The 17769-nt window shown below is 38.7% G+C and overlaps 1 protein-coding gene across 10 annotated transcripts in view; it reads right to left on the reverse strand.

Moving 5' to 3' along the window:
- LOC115224794 (protein kinase C iota type) overlaps positions 1–17769 on the reverse strand; it is a 173314-nt gene that overhangs the window by 47369 nt on the left and 108176 nt on the right. For 8 of the 10 annotated variants that reach the window (XM_036513638.1, XM_036513637.1, XM_036513635.1 and 5 more), the window contains 7 exons: positions 16842–16856; positions 12123–12287; positions 8112–8209; positions 7437–7573; positions 6256–6341; positions 5655–5739; positions 3648–3770 (listed from right to left, as the gene is read on the reverse strand). In XM_036513638.1, coding sequence (XP_036369531.1) covers positions 3648–3770; positions 5655–5739; positions 6256–6341; positions 7437–7573; positions 8112–8209; positions 12123–12287; positions 16842–16856 — 709 coding nt within the window. The remainder of the gene's footprint in view (positions 1–3647; positions 3771–5654; positions 5740–6255; positions 6342–7436; positions 7574–8111; positions 8210–12122; positions 12288–16841; positions 16857–17769) is intronic. The other 2 variants (XM_036513636.1, XM_036513632.1) reach the window with 1 other exon arrangement.

The raw sequence follows: 17769 nt of genomic DNA on the forward strand, positions 1-17769 counted from the left end.
ACTAAAATTTTGTTGCGTCTTGCAACCTTTTCAATACTTTTGACACTGTCTGTAATTCAAGCTGCATTCTTTTTGTTTGGTCGTGCGCATGTGTGGGTCAGTGTGTGTGTGTGTGTGTGTGTGTGTGTGTGTGTGTGTATAAAATACATAGAAGGTGCTTGCAAAGACATGAACATGACGTACATAGGGGAGACATCTAGGAGCATAGCAGAACGACTAAATGAACATCTGAGAGAATATGACGACAAAAGACAGTCCTCCATACTCTACCAACATGCCAAGGACCAACATGGAGGCAACCTGGGTCAACTTGACATCCACATCTTATCCAAGGACCCAACACTCAGACAAGTACAGGAGTATCTCCTCATAAATGAAACCTCCCCAATGCTAAATAGGAAATATACATAGTAAATACCATACCCCCATACCCACAGTTTACACAAGTAGAGTAGAATAGTTAGTGGACTGTTAAGTAGATAGATGTATGTGTGTGGGTGTATGTATATGTATATGCACATGTATGTAAGCATATGGATATGAAAGTAAATGCATAGGTTATACGTACAGACAAGCACAAACACAAATTGAGACTGAAACGCATGATCATATATACACACACACACTTTACTTCACACAGGGACACATATGGAGACACACGTCCCCACATACGGAGATGCACATCCATACATACAAACATGGGACATAGTTGCAAAAAGCCCCACATACACACACACACACTTTACTTCACACAGGGACACATATGGAGACACACGTCCCCACATATGGAGATGCACATCCATACATACAAACATGGGACATAGTTGCAAAAAGCCCCACATACACACACACACACTCAGACATGCACATACAAGCAGACAGAGGTATACACACACACACACACACACAAACACATGAATATGCAGAATACATACATACAAATGTATACACATACATATGCATACACGCATGCATGCATGCATGTGTGTATGTATGCATGCATACACACACACGCATACACACATGCATACATATGCATACACACACGCACGCGCGCGCGCACACACACACGCACACACATACATACATATGCATATGCACACCAACACTGACCCACACGCATGCGCACAAACAAGCAAAAAGAATGCAGTGTGAATAACGGACAGAGTCAACAACTTTTGAAAAGGTTGCAAAGATGCAACGGAAATTCCAGAAAAATAAAGAAGGAAATGAGTGGAAATTTTACCGGTGTGTGTGTTAAATTATAAAAGTACTCAAAATTGAAAACAAGACTAAAAAAAAAACACGGGCGATAACTTCTTTGCAAGGTCGATAACTCTCGTTGTCTTGCAGCTGTTTGTAAGGGAGATAATTCTGTCGTGACACCCGGAAAAAGGAGTGTATATTTTTGCCGGAAAGTGGTGTGAAGGCCTAATTTTTATAACTGAAAGTACCCGGCTCAGTAAACAGTGGATTAAATTACTTGCAGTATAATACTGGCAGACATTTTAAAGACTGCGCAAAAGGGAACAGCGAGAAGCATTTGTAATAATAGAAAAGAAGCTATCACAACCGGAAATATGTGTCCACTAAACTGCCTGACGAAACAACACACAGGAAAAAAAAGTCATCCGTGTCAATCTTATAACAACAGCGTCGGCCCCTTTTTAGGGGACTGTATTTTACAGATACCAATACTACAGGATTAGCAGAAAAAAAAAAACGCAAAAGAGCAGATTACTTTAATTAAACAGAATCTGTTTGTTTTCTGTGGTTTATTAAAGCCACACAGTAAGCCCTTCTTTTTAGATATTTGCATGGATCAGTGGCCCCTACGTTAGATTTTTATGGGAATTTATTACAGGGGGCAAGGACTTATGTCAATTTCTTTATTGCCCACAGGGGGTTAAACATAGAGGGAACAAACGAGGACAGACAAAAGGATTAAGTCGATTACATCGACCCCTGTGCGTAACTGGTACTTAATTTATCGACCCTAAAAGGATGAAAGGCAAGTCGACCTTGGCGGAATTTGAACTCAGAACGTAATGGCAGACAAAATACCGCTGAGCATTTCGCCTGGCGTGCTAACGATTCTGCCCTTATATTGGACCTAGGTACATCAGTTACCACAAAATTAAGTTTTTATTGTGGTGTGGAGGCTTGCATGTTTCAATGACCCTCAGAGCTTTGCCAGTGTAATGCAAGCTCCTGGTAAGGCCTCTCATGCTGGACAAGTCAAAGGTTAGGAGCCAAACCAATATGAGTCACCCCCCTCTTGCAAGAGGTAAGTATGGGTTTGCGAAGGGCCAAAATCCCTACCCAGAAAACGAGTCACAAACGGCATTGATAACTATTGTAGACCAACAAGACCTGGAAGAAGAAGGCCTTTCTTCAGGGAAACCAAAACCTGAAAGGAAACTGCATGAAAGAAGCAGGGATTCAACTGCAGAGAAGCAGAAGAGACAATTCCGCTTCTCTGCAGAACAGTGAAGACAAAATCCTCAATGGCCTATGTTCCACTTTGGCACATCAACTGTCCGGTTTTCTGCTCACTGACAGCACAATACTCAACTCATATTTTAACTCCTTTTTTTTTTTTTTGTCTCTGATATTTAGTATTAAAATGCAGTTCCCGGTCTGAATATTTCACTTTTAAGAAAAGTCCTGATCCCTCTAAAAGTTCAAAACTGCCCCACCCCACCCACCCACAGCATTCCTTCACATTTGCCGCTCCCTTATGGGGTCGCGAAGCCCTCAAACAGATACTGCTAACCACGTTAGAAACCACTGGCTTTCAACGAATGCTCACACGGACATCTGAGTCTGTCCGTTTAACTGAGAGAAAATTACAGCCTTTCACTTTTGCCCGACATTTATTTACATGAAACACATACAAATACACACACGCGTAGACACATGCATATGAATGTGAACATGTGGCATATGAGCACATGTATTCACATGACACACACAAAGCCTGACAACGTGGCACACATATATACACACCAAATACAAACACACATATGACACACACATGTACATGCACACACACAGAAACAGATTGAAGCTGACTGAACATGTGGTTGCATGAATTTTACGATATGGAATGGCTGTGTTTTATGCTGGCACCATCATGAACGGGTTCGTCCCATGTGGGAGGATAACAGAATCCCCTCCATGTTCTCCCTCCACTCACACTGATGTTTTTAAAAAGAAAAGGATTGTCACAATGGTTAATGCAGACCAAGGTATACAAAAAGACAGGATGGTCACGGTTGGATAGGTCTGCTTCACCAGGCTTTGAAACAACAAACAACATTACAAACACACACACAACATATACAATTACACCCCTCATACACATGCACTCACACATACACCTGACTCATCCCACATGAGCCCATTACACCCCACACACACCAAATACACACTACACACAGCTATTACACACCACACACACACACACACACACCACATGTTACAAGAAAACAGAATTGGGGGAAAAAAACAATGAAGTTCTATAATTTTATCAAAGGAAATTATGCAATAAAAACAAAGTCCAACATTGAAAGACAATTAATAACAATAATAATAATAATAATGATAATAAAGAACAAGAAGAAGAAGAAGAAGAGCAGACTTACATTGAAAGAGGTAATCTTCTGTATTTTGATCCGGATTATCACTGCCAACAACATCAAAAGGCGACCGGCCCGCCAACATCTCAAACATTAGAACACCAAGGGCCCACCAATCAACACTAAAATCTGAAATGGGATGAAAAGAGAGAAAGTGAGAGAGAGAGAAAGAGAGAGAGAAACGACCATAAATGGTCATTTGTGATAGGAGGAAAAATGTGGATGGTTGACTCTACAGTAATCCCTCGACTATCGCAGGGGTTATGTTCCAAACCCCACACCACCACAATAGGTGAAAATTGGCAAAGTAGAAAATCAAAATCAAAATCGATCAACATCAATGGAAATTGTAGCTGTGATACCAGTGCCGGTGGCATGTAAGAGAACCATCTGAACGTGGCCGTAGCCAGCGCCACCCCGACTGGCCTCCGTGCCAGTGGCACATAAAAAGCACCATCCAATTGTGGCCGTTGCCAGCCTCGCCTGGCACCTGTGCTGGTGGCACATAAAAAGCACCCACTACACTCTTGGAGTGGTTGGCGTTAGGAAGGGCATCCAGCTGTAGAAGCACTGCCAGATCAGACTGGAGCCTGGTGCAGCCTTCTGGCTTCCCAGACCCCAGTTGAACCGTCCAACCCATGCTAGCATGGAAAGCGGACATTAAACGATGATGATGATGATAAAAACCGGACTGTACTGTATATATTTTATTATTTTTATAATTTGTATATATTTATTTTACTATAAATGCAAAACATCATAGAGGAATCAATGTAAGCTTAAATAATAAACAGCGACAGGTGAACCATGACAGGTAAACCGCAAAATGGCAAAGGATTACTTTATACAGAGTATATGTAGATATATGCACACAATATACTGCCGGCATCGGTTGTTAGTTGTCGGAGCACTGCATCCTTCAAAACTTCCATGCTTCCTGAGATTCGCCAACACTACACTTGATTTTCTCCCCTCCATACACACACAAGCATGTTCACTTTCCAGACATTTCTGCATTATTGCATGTACTTTATATGCACTTTCTGACAAGTTGTGGTGCACCTGAGCACTGTATACAATAATTTCATTATTATTATTATTATTATACAACATATGTACACGTACACAGTATACATACATATACACAACATATAGACACACAGTATACATATATACATACAGAATACATGTATACATATATATACAAAAGTATGCAATGGACATACAGAAAATATACAGACATATACATACAAGCATACATATATATATATATTATATATATATATATATATATATATACTTTATATAATTAGGGTTCAGCAAAAAAATCTACTTTACCACACACCAAACTTTTAGAAATAGCAGCCAAAGAATTTAGCTATTTCTCTACTATAAGAAGAGCCAATTCTTTGGCTGCTATTTCTAAAAGTTCGGTTTGTGGTAAAGTAAATTTTTTTTACTGACCCTAATCATATAACGTAATGTTTTAAATATACCGTAAATGGTCTTTTTACATACTAAACACTACTTGGTAAAATTATTAATTAATAATTAATTAATTTTACCCTTATTATTATTGACAATATAATATATATATATATATATATATATATGACTTATAGGCATACAGTATCTCAATATGCAACCCTAGTATGTTACAAAGTGTGTTGAACATTTTTTGTAGATCAATACTATGTACTACTGTGTTAGCAGTGCATTAAGATCACATGTTAAGGTTATACACACACACACACACACACACACACACACACACACAAGCTGTCTAGCGGCTCAATAAGATATTGAATTCTTGGTTGTGGAACCCTCAGCCATCATTTACGACAAGAGAGTCCACCATACACACACACACACACACACACACACACACACACACACACACATACACACACATACACACACATACACACACATACACACACACACACACACACAAATGCACATGCAATGCATGCAAGTGCTAGGTGCATCATCAACATCGATTCACCCACTTACCATATGGCTCGCCCCGGAGTATTTCCGGAGCAATATAATTTGGTGTCCCACAAAATGTGTTGGTTTCTCCTCCAAACAACCCTTCCTGAAAGTTAAAAACAAAAAAAGAAACATTAAAATAAAACTTCTTTTACCAAAATTAAGTCAGAAACCTTATATTAGATATTTACACAGGAAAACCCTATTTTAATGAAAAAGGGTGTCTCTGGTTGGGTGCCCTTCCTCATGCCAACCCATTTTACATAGTGCAATGGGTGTTTTTTTTTTTTAGGTACCTGGCACCAGAGAGATTGTGAGACTCCTGACAAGACTAAAGGGCTTTCAGCAGGGGCCCTCCCTACCCAACATTGTCTACATATATTTGTTGACCCCTCCACTCACTATATACAGCAGTGGTTCTCAACAGGGGCCCAGATGACATTCAGGGCTCCAAAAGACCCTCAGGGCTCCAGATGACACTCAAGGCCCAAGATGCCACGCAGTAGGACAGAACCCGGAACCATGTGATTGGGCAACAAATGCTATCAAATAAACTAATTAAAAAAATAATACAGTAAATAAAAAAAAAGAAAGAGAATGCAAAGGATGACCAGTGGCTTACCTTACACATACCGTAGTCGGTCAGTTTGATGTGACCTTCAGAATCTAAAAGAACGTTGTCTAATTTCAAATCTCTGTACACGATACCTGCAAGGGGAAATGGAGGAAGAAACGATAAAATACAAAGCAAGGCATAGAAACACACAGGCACACAAACATATATATATATATATATATATATATACACACACACACACACATACACGAGAGAGAGAGAGAGAGAGAGGGGAATGCAATGATAGACACAATTGTTTCAAAGCTGGTAATTTGGCACAGCTGAGCCAGGCATTCAGCTTGTTTTTGGTGAGAGTATTTTTCGGCACTGGAGGTAAACACACATGCACACACACACACAAATTATAACATATAATGATGAGACAGGTGTTATTTGTCTCTAAATTATATGTTAGCCACTAAGCCACGTGCCTTCACACACACATACATACATATATATATATATAAAGACCCCTTTCGGTCATGAATGACCATGGGATTGCACCTAGTAACTTTCCCTCCAAGGCACAAGTTCAGGCAAGGTTGTTTTATGGAAGGCCAGCAGTCACCCATGCATACCAGCCTCATCTCTCCTCTCCACACCACCGATGTTATCCAAGGGGCCAATGCAGTTTGGTACCAGTGACGTCGCAACTCATTTCTACAGATGAGTGAACTGGAGCAACGTGAAATAAAGTGTCTTGCCCAAGAACATAACATGTAGTCAGGTCTGGGAACTGGATATACATACATGTGTGTGTGTGTGTGTGTGTACAAAGGGTAAAAACTCCCTTTGGCTATGAATGACCATGGGATTGTACCTAGAAAGTTCTCCTCCGAGGCACAAATCCATGCAAGGTTTTTTATAGAATACCAGCAGTTCACCCATGCATACCAGCCTCCCCTCTCCATGCCACCGATGTTGTCCAAGGGAAAGGCAAAGGGGCCGATACAGCTTGGCACCAGGGATGTCACAACTCATTTCTACAGCTGAGTGAACTGGAGCAACATGAAATAAAGTGTCTTGCTCAAGAACACAACACACAGCTCGGTCTGGGAATTGAACTCACTATCTCATGATTGTAGTGAGGTACACACACACACACACCAGAAAAAGAATGAAGATGCAGAAAACACACACCTACACCCACACACATGGGACACACAAAAACAGGTTAAACCGCTCACCTCGTTCATGTAGAAAGTTAAGGGCCAGAGATATTTCAGCTGCATAGAAGCGGGCATGATCCTCTGCCAACCTCCTTTGTTGCTGCATATGGAACATCAAATCTCCACCATTGACAAACTCAATCACAAAGAACAAACTGAAGGAGGAAAAAGAAAGAAATAGATTTGTATTACTATTACAAATTATTAATATCTGTATTATTATTATTATTATTATTATTATTATAAGGTGTCGAGCTGGCAGAAACTTTAGCATGCCGGGTGAAATGTTAGCGGTATTTCGTCTGTCTTTACGTTCTGAGTTCAAATTCTGCCGAGGGCGTCTTTGCCTTTCATCCTTTCGGTGGTCAATAAATTAAGTACCAGTTGCATACTGGGGTCGATCTAATCGACTGGTCCCCTCCCAAAATTTCAGGCCTTGTGCCTAGAGTAGAAAAGATTATTATTATCCTTACAAATCTGCCTCCTCAGGCCCCTGTGCCAGTGGCATGTAAAACCACCCACTACACTCATGGAGTGGTTGGCATTAGAAAAGGCATCCAGCTGTAAAATTTTTGGTCTTCTAAAGTCATCTTGGAGAATAAGTTGATCGGCCCCTTTTTTTGGGGCTGTAAAAAGTCTGACTTGTATGCTGGTAACTACAGCAGACTTAATCAGTGCCAGGATTCCACTTACCGACTGAGAGACTGGAAACAGGAATGAAGCCCAACCAAAAACGGATAATTTGTTGCCGTCTCAAACACATGTTTTTCTGTGTTAATCCAATCAATATCCTGAAAAAAAGGAAAAATCATTAGTAATAGGGATTATGAACAGATTCTATTTTGTGTGTGTGTGTGTGTGGTAAAGTAAAATTGTATCACAAGATATATGTTATATGAAAGGTAGCTTAACCATGAAATATGCAGGTGGGGTCAATATGTCTGACGAAATTCCTTATAAGGAGTGTCCTGATGTGGCTGCTGTCCAAGGACTTGAACCAATAAAAGAATAAAGGAATTAGGTACTTCATTATCTCCAAAGTAAATATAACCTTAATTAATGGGTTATTTGATTGGTTTTTAAATATTTAATGAGCAGAATTGTCTGGAACTATTCCATGATGACATCGGGGTAGAGATGTCTTCATAAGAAACAAAAACAGTACAGACAAACAAGTCTTCTAGAAATAAAAAAAAACACTAATTCATTTGATGCCAACCTACCCAAGACCATCCCTAATTCTATGATACAGCTATCTTCGTTATAAAGCGATTTTAATTAAAAACTTTCCATCAAAATTCTGTTATGTTCCAAACATCAGCTTTAATAACAACAAAGTTACTTTATTAAATTCTTGATAATTTTCAAAATTTATTGAAACAAAATCAGTGTATTTCAACAGAAAAATGGTAAGAAAAAGGTTAAAGTGGTCCAAATTAAAACTTTCTATCAAAATTCCAAGTTAATTTAGGTTCCAAACACCATTTTAATAACAACAAAGTTATTGTACTAAATTCTTGTTTTCAAAAGTAATCAACAGAAAGGGTTAGGGTTAAAATGATCCCAATTAAAACCCCCAAACAAAAGGGTTAAAAATACACTATAATACAGCTTCAAAATATTTTGTGGATACAGGAATATCTATTTTCTTTTTATTAAATTTTCCCTCCTAAAACGGTTAGCATGGAAAGCGGACGTTAAACGATGATGATGAGGAGGAGGAGGAGAAGGAGGAATGATTGTGTGGCTTCTGGTTCAAACTCAGACCACAGCTCCTTGGGAAAATGTTTTCTGCCATAGCTTCAGGTTGACCAGAGTTTTAGGAGGGAAACATTTAATAAAAAGAAAATAGATGGAAGCACATCAGAATCTACAATTCCCGTTCTTGGGGTTTAGTCTTTATCCTGGTTTAATATCAGATCTTTTACTGGAATCCACTCTCTTGTAAGCATTCACAGCAGATCACCATTTTGAAGGGAGCTTATTCCTTTACAAATCGTGGAATCCCTTTGGAAAAGGTCACAGTTTATGCTGCTCTTCATCTTCTGATTAAACCATAAATAAGAGACATTTGTCTTCAAATGGCTCAGCCTACCTGGCTGCAATTAGGAACCAATTGGAATGACTCTCAGCTGTAACAAACAACAGCATCATAAACATCTTGATGGTCATGGCTAGAACACTTTGGAGCACAGGGTGTCTGCTTGATAAGGATTGGCCAAGGGTTAAACAACAATTAAATGAAACCGCCACTAATCAAGAAATAGCCTCACTAATTAGCGAGATTTAGTTTATAAAACGAACCAAATTAGAATGGTTGGCACAACGCCAGCCAGAAAATATTAGGGAATATTAATGCAACAAAGAATTCCTGAGTTTCACACCATTTTTCTAAAGTAACGGTCGGAATATGTGTGTGTGATGAAATGTCGACTTAGGGGAGAGTAAGGATGGAGGGGGAGGGAAAGAGAGGGAGAGGAAGGGAAACAGGGAGAGGGGAAGAAAAACGGAGGGGGATGCAAATGGAGGGGCAGGGGTAATGGAGGGGATGAAAATGGAAGGGGATTGCATCAGGGGATGGAAACAGAGGGAGAGGAAGGGAAACGAAAGGGGGATGGAAAGGGAGATGGCAACGGAGGTGGGATGGAAATGGAGGGGACTGAAACGGGGATGGAAACGGAGGAGGATGGAAATGGGGGGTGAATGGAGGGGGATGCTGGCAGGAATGAAATAATAACTGAGAAAAAAATAAAAGACTCAAACATTACACTATTTACATGTGCACACACAAATACATATACAGTTACACATACATGCAACAAACATACACACGTAGATATGCACCCACAACTACATACATACAGGTACACACACAATCAACATACAGACACACACACACACAGAAAGTCAACGGAAAACCCATCCACAAACAGCAAACCATCAGAGATTAGTCTTGTTTATGAACAAACACATCACTACAGAAAAAAGATTTGTTTAACATCAATATTTTGAGGAACGAGGAAAATTGAATCTGTGCCTGCAGGAATATTTACCTGTGTGCATGAGAGGAGAGAGAAGGAGAGGGAGTGTGTATGTGTGTGTGTTTGTATGTATATATATATATATATATATATATAGCGCCGCCCCGTCTGGCCTCTGTGCCGGTGGCACATAAAAAGCACCATCCGTTTGTGGCCATTGCCAGCCTCGCCAGGCCCCCGTGCCGGTGGCACGTAAAAAGCACCATCCGATCGTGGCCGTTGCCAGCCTTGCCTGGCCCCCATGCCGGTGGCACGTAAAAGGCACCATCTGACCGTGGCCGTTTGCCAGCCCCGTCTGGCACCTGTGCCGGTGGCACGTAAAAAGCACCCACTACACTCAAGGAGTGGTTGGCGTTAGGAAGGGCATCCAGCCGTAGAAACACTGCCAGATCAGACTGGGCCTGGCGCAGCCTTCTGGCTTCCCAGACCCCAGTTGAACTGTCCAACCCATGCCAGCATGGAAAGCGGACGCTAAATGATGATGATGAATGATATATCATTTAGTGTCCTCTTTTCCTTGCTTGCATGGACCAAATGAAATTTGTTGAGGCAGATTTTCTGTGGGTGGAAGCCTATCCTTATCTCCAATCCCCGCCAGCTCATTTACAAGAATTCACACCAACAACGACACACATACATGTATGCATGTAGTAGAAATGCTTCCTATCATTGGTATAATAGTTTTCTGACCATGTTCTGACCCTACATGTTAACATTGTGAAATGTGAACAATCACCATCAGAGAGGCTTCTGTACCAAACAGCAGAATCTGTAGGAGCTGCTCAGATGCTTTAGAAACCAGACCTCATAGAATTCAAGCTGTAATTACTGCCAAAAGTGGTCCTAAACCATATTAAAATAAATTTGTTTCAAATTTTAAGGGGTTTCCATTATTTTTCCAACCCCTGTATATGTTAGTGTGTGCGCGCGCGTGCATATATATATATATATATATATTTTGTTTACTTTTAATTATTGCCAAGGCAGCAAGCTAGCAGAATCATACTGGGCGAAATGCTTAGCGGTATTTCATTTGCCGTTATCTTCTGAGTTCAGATTCCGCCGAGGTCGACTTTGCCTTTCATCCCTCGGGGTCGATTAAATATGTACCAGTTACACACCGGGATCAATGTAATCCACTTAATCCGTTTGTCTGTCCTTGTTTGTCCCTCTCTGTGTTTAGCCCCCTGTGGGCAATAAGTGTATATATATATATATGTATATATATATATTATATATATATATATACAATATATGTATACAATAATTTCATTATTATTATTATTATTATTTTTAAACATAGATTATATGCACTTTCTGACAAGTTGTGGTGCACCTGAGCACTGTATACAATAATTTCATTATTATATATATCGTTTAAATTCAGGGAAGCGTTTTGAATATGCAAATGAAGCTGATATTCCATGAAATCAGCCACAGTCTAACGATGCTGGCTGGTGAACCAGTTTGTTGGGGTTGCATTGAGCTGCACCGATATAATGTAGGATAAATATAATAACAACAACAACAATAATTCTTAGATGGAATTTATATGCATCAAATGTTTATAAATTGCATCCAAGGATCACACACACACACAAAGCATAAAGAAAGAATGTCATATACACACACACACACACAGATATATATAAGAGATACTAACCTCTTCATCATTAAACATTGCTTTCTTGATGACTTTCATTGCATAAATGCGTTTCGTGACCTTCTGCTCAACCATAAGGACCTTGGCATAGCTTCCTCGACCGATGACCCGCAGAAGAGTGAAGTCATCCAACGAGATCTGTCCCCGTTCCATGCCATCGTCAAGCTGAGGGGGAAATAAAGCAAAACATGAAACAAGGAAAACAAACAAAACACAAACATCGAAATAGACGAAGATGACATTTTGGTCCCCATAGCAACGACGTCCCTAATGTTAGAGAAGGGGCCTGAGAAAAGGCACTCTGTTGACATGAGGAAATCCTGTCCAAGTCACATCACTCCCAGCTGTGTGTATGTGAGTTCAATCTTACTGCACAGCACCTTGGACTGGACAAATGTCTTCTAGTTATAACCCTGGGCCAACCAATGCTATTGTGAATGAATTTGGTAGAAGGAAATTGGAAGTTTGGGTAATTTGTGTGTCAACATTTAGAGAGTGTGTGTGCGTGTCACTTGTTGCAAGCAGTGGTGTTCTTGCAACATCTTCTGTCAATAAGCTGCCTCTTTGCTATTTGTGCTATTTTCGTGAGGTTTTTGCAGCTTTAATAATAATACTAAAGCATATTACTCTACCTCCGGTAGTTGAGTACTATTTTATCCCACCTTGTTTCACATTTATGTATTTACACTGGTGTGTGTGTGTGTGTATTTTAGGTGGCCACTGTGGGTTTGTGCCTCTTCATCTTGTGTGATGCTTGTATATGTGTGTGTGTGTGTGTGTGTGTGTGAAGGCACATGGCTCAGTGGTTAGGGTGTTCTGCTCACATTCACTAGATCATGGGTTCAATCCCAGTCCAGGTTGCGCATTGTGTTCTTGAGCAAAACACTTCATTCCAGATCACTCAGCTGTAAATAGATAACCTCACAATAGAATAACTTTCCGATCAGGATAAACGTTGGCCCGCTTGCCAAGCCAGTTGGGTGACAGTATTCAAAATCTAAAATGATCCACAGCACATTGTGACCAGTGATGTGTAACATCATCTGGTAGTCAGGTCAATACTAAGATTATACATTATATATATACACATATATATATACATAAAAGTGCTCAAGTATTACGATATTGTATTTCATTCCATGTCTCGCTTCATTAGTTTTTTCCACCAGTGAAGTCACATGTCTCCTTACGACTACTGACTATAAATGGTAACAGTCAAGCCCAGATGAACACTAGTGTACACCACTGATACGCCAGCAGTAGTCTGCAATTCAGACTTCAGGCTACTTGCTGGCAATGGTGAATAAGTTTATAGTTTATTGAAATGGTTTGACCATTAAATAAGATTCCATAACAAGGAAATGTATAAGACTCACGCAACATGACACCTTATTCAACTATGTAAGGGTGTGTGAGCTGTTATATATATACACACACATGCACACATTTATTTACACATATAAACACACATATATTTACACACACACATTCATATTTCTGCAAACACTCAGATGGCACTAAAAATAATTGTCCTTTTGGTTATTTTTCAAATAATTTGATAGTTATTTCAGAATAAAGTTTTAATTATGTCTATATAACTACATAGTTTTTTTTAAAGTGCAGATTGCTATCTCTTGATTCACATTAATAGTTTTGTTTTGTTTTCTATGTTATTTTTAATTATTTTAAGTTGTCAAATTAAAGATGGAAAAAAACCTCAGTAAATTAAAGCACAACATGAGCAGCAGAAACAGCTGGCAACTTCAACCTAGTATTTAATCAAGTGGGGTCATCAATGAACATATGGCTTGATATAAGTTCCAGAAAAAATTTTCGTTGTGGAATTGAGGGCTTTGAAGATGAGCAAAGGTTGCAGATGATGTTCTGCAACTGATAACAATCAAAACATTCAAAGCCCTTTTTGGTGAAACTAATCTAAAGCAAAACAACAAATCTCAAAGCTATGAGATAATGCAGGATTAATTCAAAGCATTGTGAATAAAGAAGCTTCACATCTGCCAGAATAATGTCAAAGAGTTAAAAAATTTGATATGAATTATTTTAATTTCTATTTGACATGTCGTATCACTAAGGGATAACTATTATACCAATGCTACAGGCAACAACAAAACATCTGGACAGTTAGATGATACAAAAAAAACAAGGACAAGAAAAAACAAGGATGGATCATTTGGAGTTTTCTATCCTCAGTCGAGTTCCAGATCATCTTTGCAGTTTTGGCTGGTTATACTCAAGACTGCTCCAATTTGGCCAGCCCCAAGAAAATCTAAGCTAAGAACACTAGATTCCTTGGAAGAAAGCAAGCAAATGTATTTGTCCTTGTTTTTGTATACATTCGCTTGCTTTCTTCCAAAGAATCTAATGCTCTTAGCTTAGATTTTCTTGAGGCCGGCCAGATTGGAGCAGTCACAAGAGTAACCGGCTGAAACTGCTGTGAAAATCTGGAACACGACTGAGGATAGAAAACTCCAAACGACCCGTCCTTGTTTGTATCATCTAACTGTCCAGATGTCTTGCCACCTGTTACATCCTTGTTCCATTTTTTTCTTTTTTATATATACATATAGCAGTGTACATACACTTTTGGCCTTATATATATATATATATATATATATATATATATATATATATATATATGTGTGTGTGTGTGTGTGTGAAGGCACATGGCTCAGTGGTTAGGGTGTTCTGCTCACATTCACTAGATCATGGGTTCAATCCCAGTCCAGGTTGCGCATTGTGTTCTTGAGCAAAACACTTCATTCCAGATCACTCAGCTGTAAATAGATAACCTCACAATAGAATAACTTTCCGATCAGGATAAACGTTGGCCCGCTTGCCAAGCCAGTTGGGTGACAGTATTCAAAATCTAAAATGATCCACAGCACATTGTGACCAGTGATGTGTAACATCATCTGGTAGTCTGGTCAATACTAAGATTATACATTATATATATACATATATATATATACACATAAAAGTGCTCAAGTATTATGATATTGTATTTCATTCCATGTTGTCTCGCTTCATTAGTTTTTTCCACCAGTGAAGTCACATGTCTCCTTACGACTACTGACTATAAATGGTAACAGTCAAGCCCAGATGAACACTAGTGTACACCACTGATACGCCAGCAGTAGTCTGCAATTCAGACTTCAGGCTACTTGCTGGCAATGGTGAATAAGTTTATAGTTTATTGAAATGGTTTGACCATTAAATAAGATTCCATAACAAGGAAATGTATAAGACTCACGCAACATGACACCTTATTCAACTATGTAAGGGTGTGTGAGCTGTTATATATACACACACACATGCACACATTTATTTACACATATAAACACACATATATTTACACACACACATTCATATTTCTGCAAACACTCAGATGGCACTAAAAATAATTGTCCTTTTGGTTATTTTTCAAATAATTTGATAGTTATTTTAGAATAAAGTTTTAATTATGTCTATATAACTACATAGTTTTTTTTAAAGTGCAGATTGCTATCTCTTGATTCACATTAATAGTTTTGTTTTGTTTTCTATGTTATTTTTAATTATTTTAAGTTGTCAAATTAAAGATGGAAAAAAACCTCAGTAAATAAAGCACAACATGAGCAGCAGAAACAGCTGGCAACTTCAACCTAGTATTTAATCAAGTGGGGTCATCAATGAACATATGGCTTGATATAAGTTCCAGAAAAAATTTTCGTTGTGGAATTGAGGGCTTTGAAGATGAGCAAAGGTTGCAGATGATGTTCTGCAACTGATAACAATCAAAACATTCAAAGCCCTTTTTGGTGAAACTAATCTAAAGCAAAACAACAAATCTCAAAGCTATGAGATAATGCAGGATTAATTCAAAGCGTTGTGAATAAAGAAGCTTCACATCTGCCAGAATAATGTCAAAGAGTTAAACAATTTGATATGAATTATTTTAATTTCTATTTGACATGTCGTATCACTAAGGGATAACTATTATACCAATGCTACAGGCAACAACAAAACATCTGGACAGTTAGATGATACAAAAAAAACAAGGACAAGAAAAAACAAGGATGGATCATTTGGAGTTTTCTATCCTCAGTCGAGTTCCAGATCATCTTTGCAGTTTTGGCTGGTTATACTCAAGACTGCTCCAATTTGGCCAGCCCCAAGAAAATCTAAGCTAAGAACACTAGATTCCTTGGAAGAAAGCAAGCAAATGTATTTGTCCTTGTTTTTGTATACATTCGCTTGCTTTCTTCCAAAGAATCTAATGCTCTTAGCTTAGATTTTCTTGAGGCCGGCCAGATTGGAGCAGTCACAAGAGTAACCGGCTGAAACTGCTGTGAAAATCTGGAACACGACTGAGGATAGAAAACTCCAAACGACCCGTCCTTGTTTGTATCATCTAACTGTCCAGATGTCTTGCCACCTGTTACATCCTTGTTCCATTTTTTTCTTTTTTATATATACATATAGCAGTGTACATACACTTTTGGCCTTATATATATATATATATATATATATATATATATATATATATATATATATGTGTGTGTGTGTGTGTGTATATATATATATATAATACATATATATAAACACTACATACATACACATATACACACACATACATACATGTGTGTATATATATACACACATATGTACACACACATACATAAACACACAAACAAAAATAAATAAATATAAGATGAATACCTCAACTTTCGCATACTGTAACGAATGATGTCCAACATTGTAGACCATGTGTGTACAGACACAGACACAAAGAACAGCAGCAGCAGGAGTAGTAGTAGTAGTAGTGGTGGTGGTAGCAGTAGTAGTCGTATCAGTAGTAGTAGTAGTAGTAATTGTTAGAGCAGTAGTAGTAGTAGTAACAGCAAGTGACATCATGCATAAAGATCAAACACAAAAAAAGAAAGAAAAAAAAAAGCAATCGTTAATAGACTCAAACAAAAACAAAACAAAACACACAAAGAAACAATAACAACACTAACGATAATGAGATTATTTTTAATTAAACATCAAAGTGCTTCGTTATCTCGTTTTATCTTCTTGTCGGCGGAGAGTTCTCAGACACGCCTTCCATTAGGTTCTGTCAAAAGCTTCCGTCTCCAATCGATCCAGATGAATCTCCAAGCAAGCCCAACCAAGCTCATGGATGTTATCCAGCCATCTTGCCCATGGTCTCCCTCTGCATCTCCTGCCTGTTGGTTTTTTTTTTTTTTTGTCTGTGAAACCTGCCCAGTAAATTCTTCCTCCAAGACATTCTTACCAACATGTCCATAAAACTGGTGCTGGGATCCCCGCATTCATAGAAGGGGCAGCTCTGCCTCCAGTGCCCCCAGTGACCTCCAAACTATGAGTTCTACTGAGTAATGTTGCCCCAAAAACCCTTAAAAGCAAACCCGTTTCAGCTGCTTCGTTAGGTAAGCATAATTAAAAGAAATTACTATGGTCTGTTATTTCATTGTCGTAATTGGTTTGCAAGATCCTCAATGTGAATTCATGTATTGAAACGTCCTTGGGAGGGTCATTTTGCCAATAATAATAATAAACACATGCACTGATTCAATATCACTTCTTCATTGTTAATCAGTTTGAGACCTAATCAAATAACTAATTA

The sequence above is a fragment of the Octopus sinensis genome, linkage group LG26 (assembly GCF_006345805.1).
Source record: "Octopus sinensis linkage group LG26, ASM634580v1, whole genome shotgun sequence".
In the NCBI taxonomy this organism is placed as follows: Eukaryota; Metazoa; Mollusca; class Cephalopoda; order Octopoda; family Octopodidae; genus Octopus; species Octopus sinensis.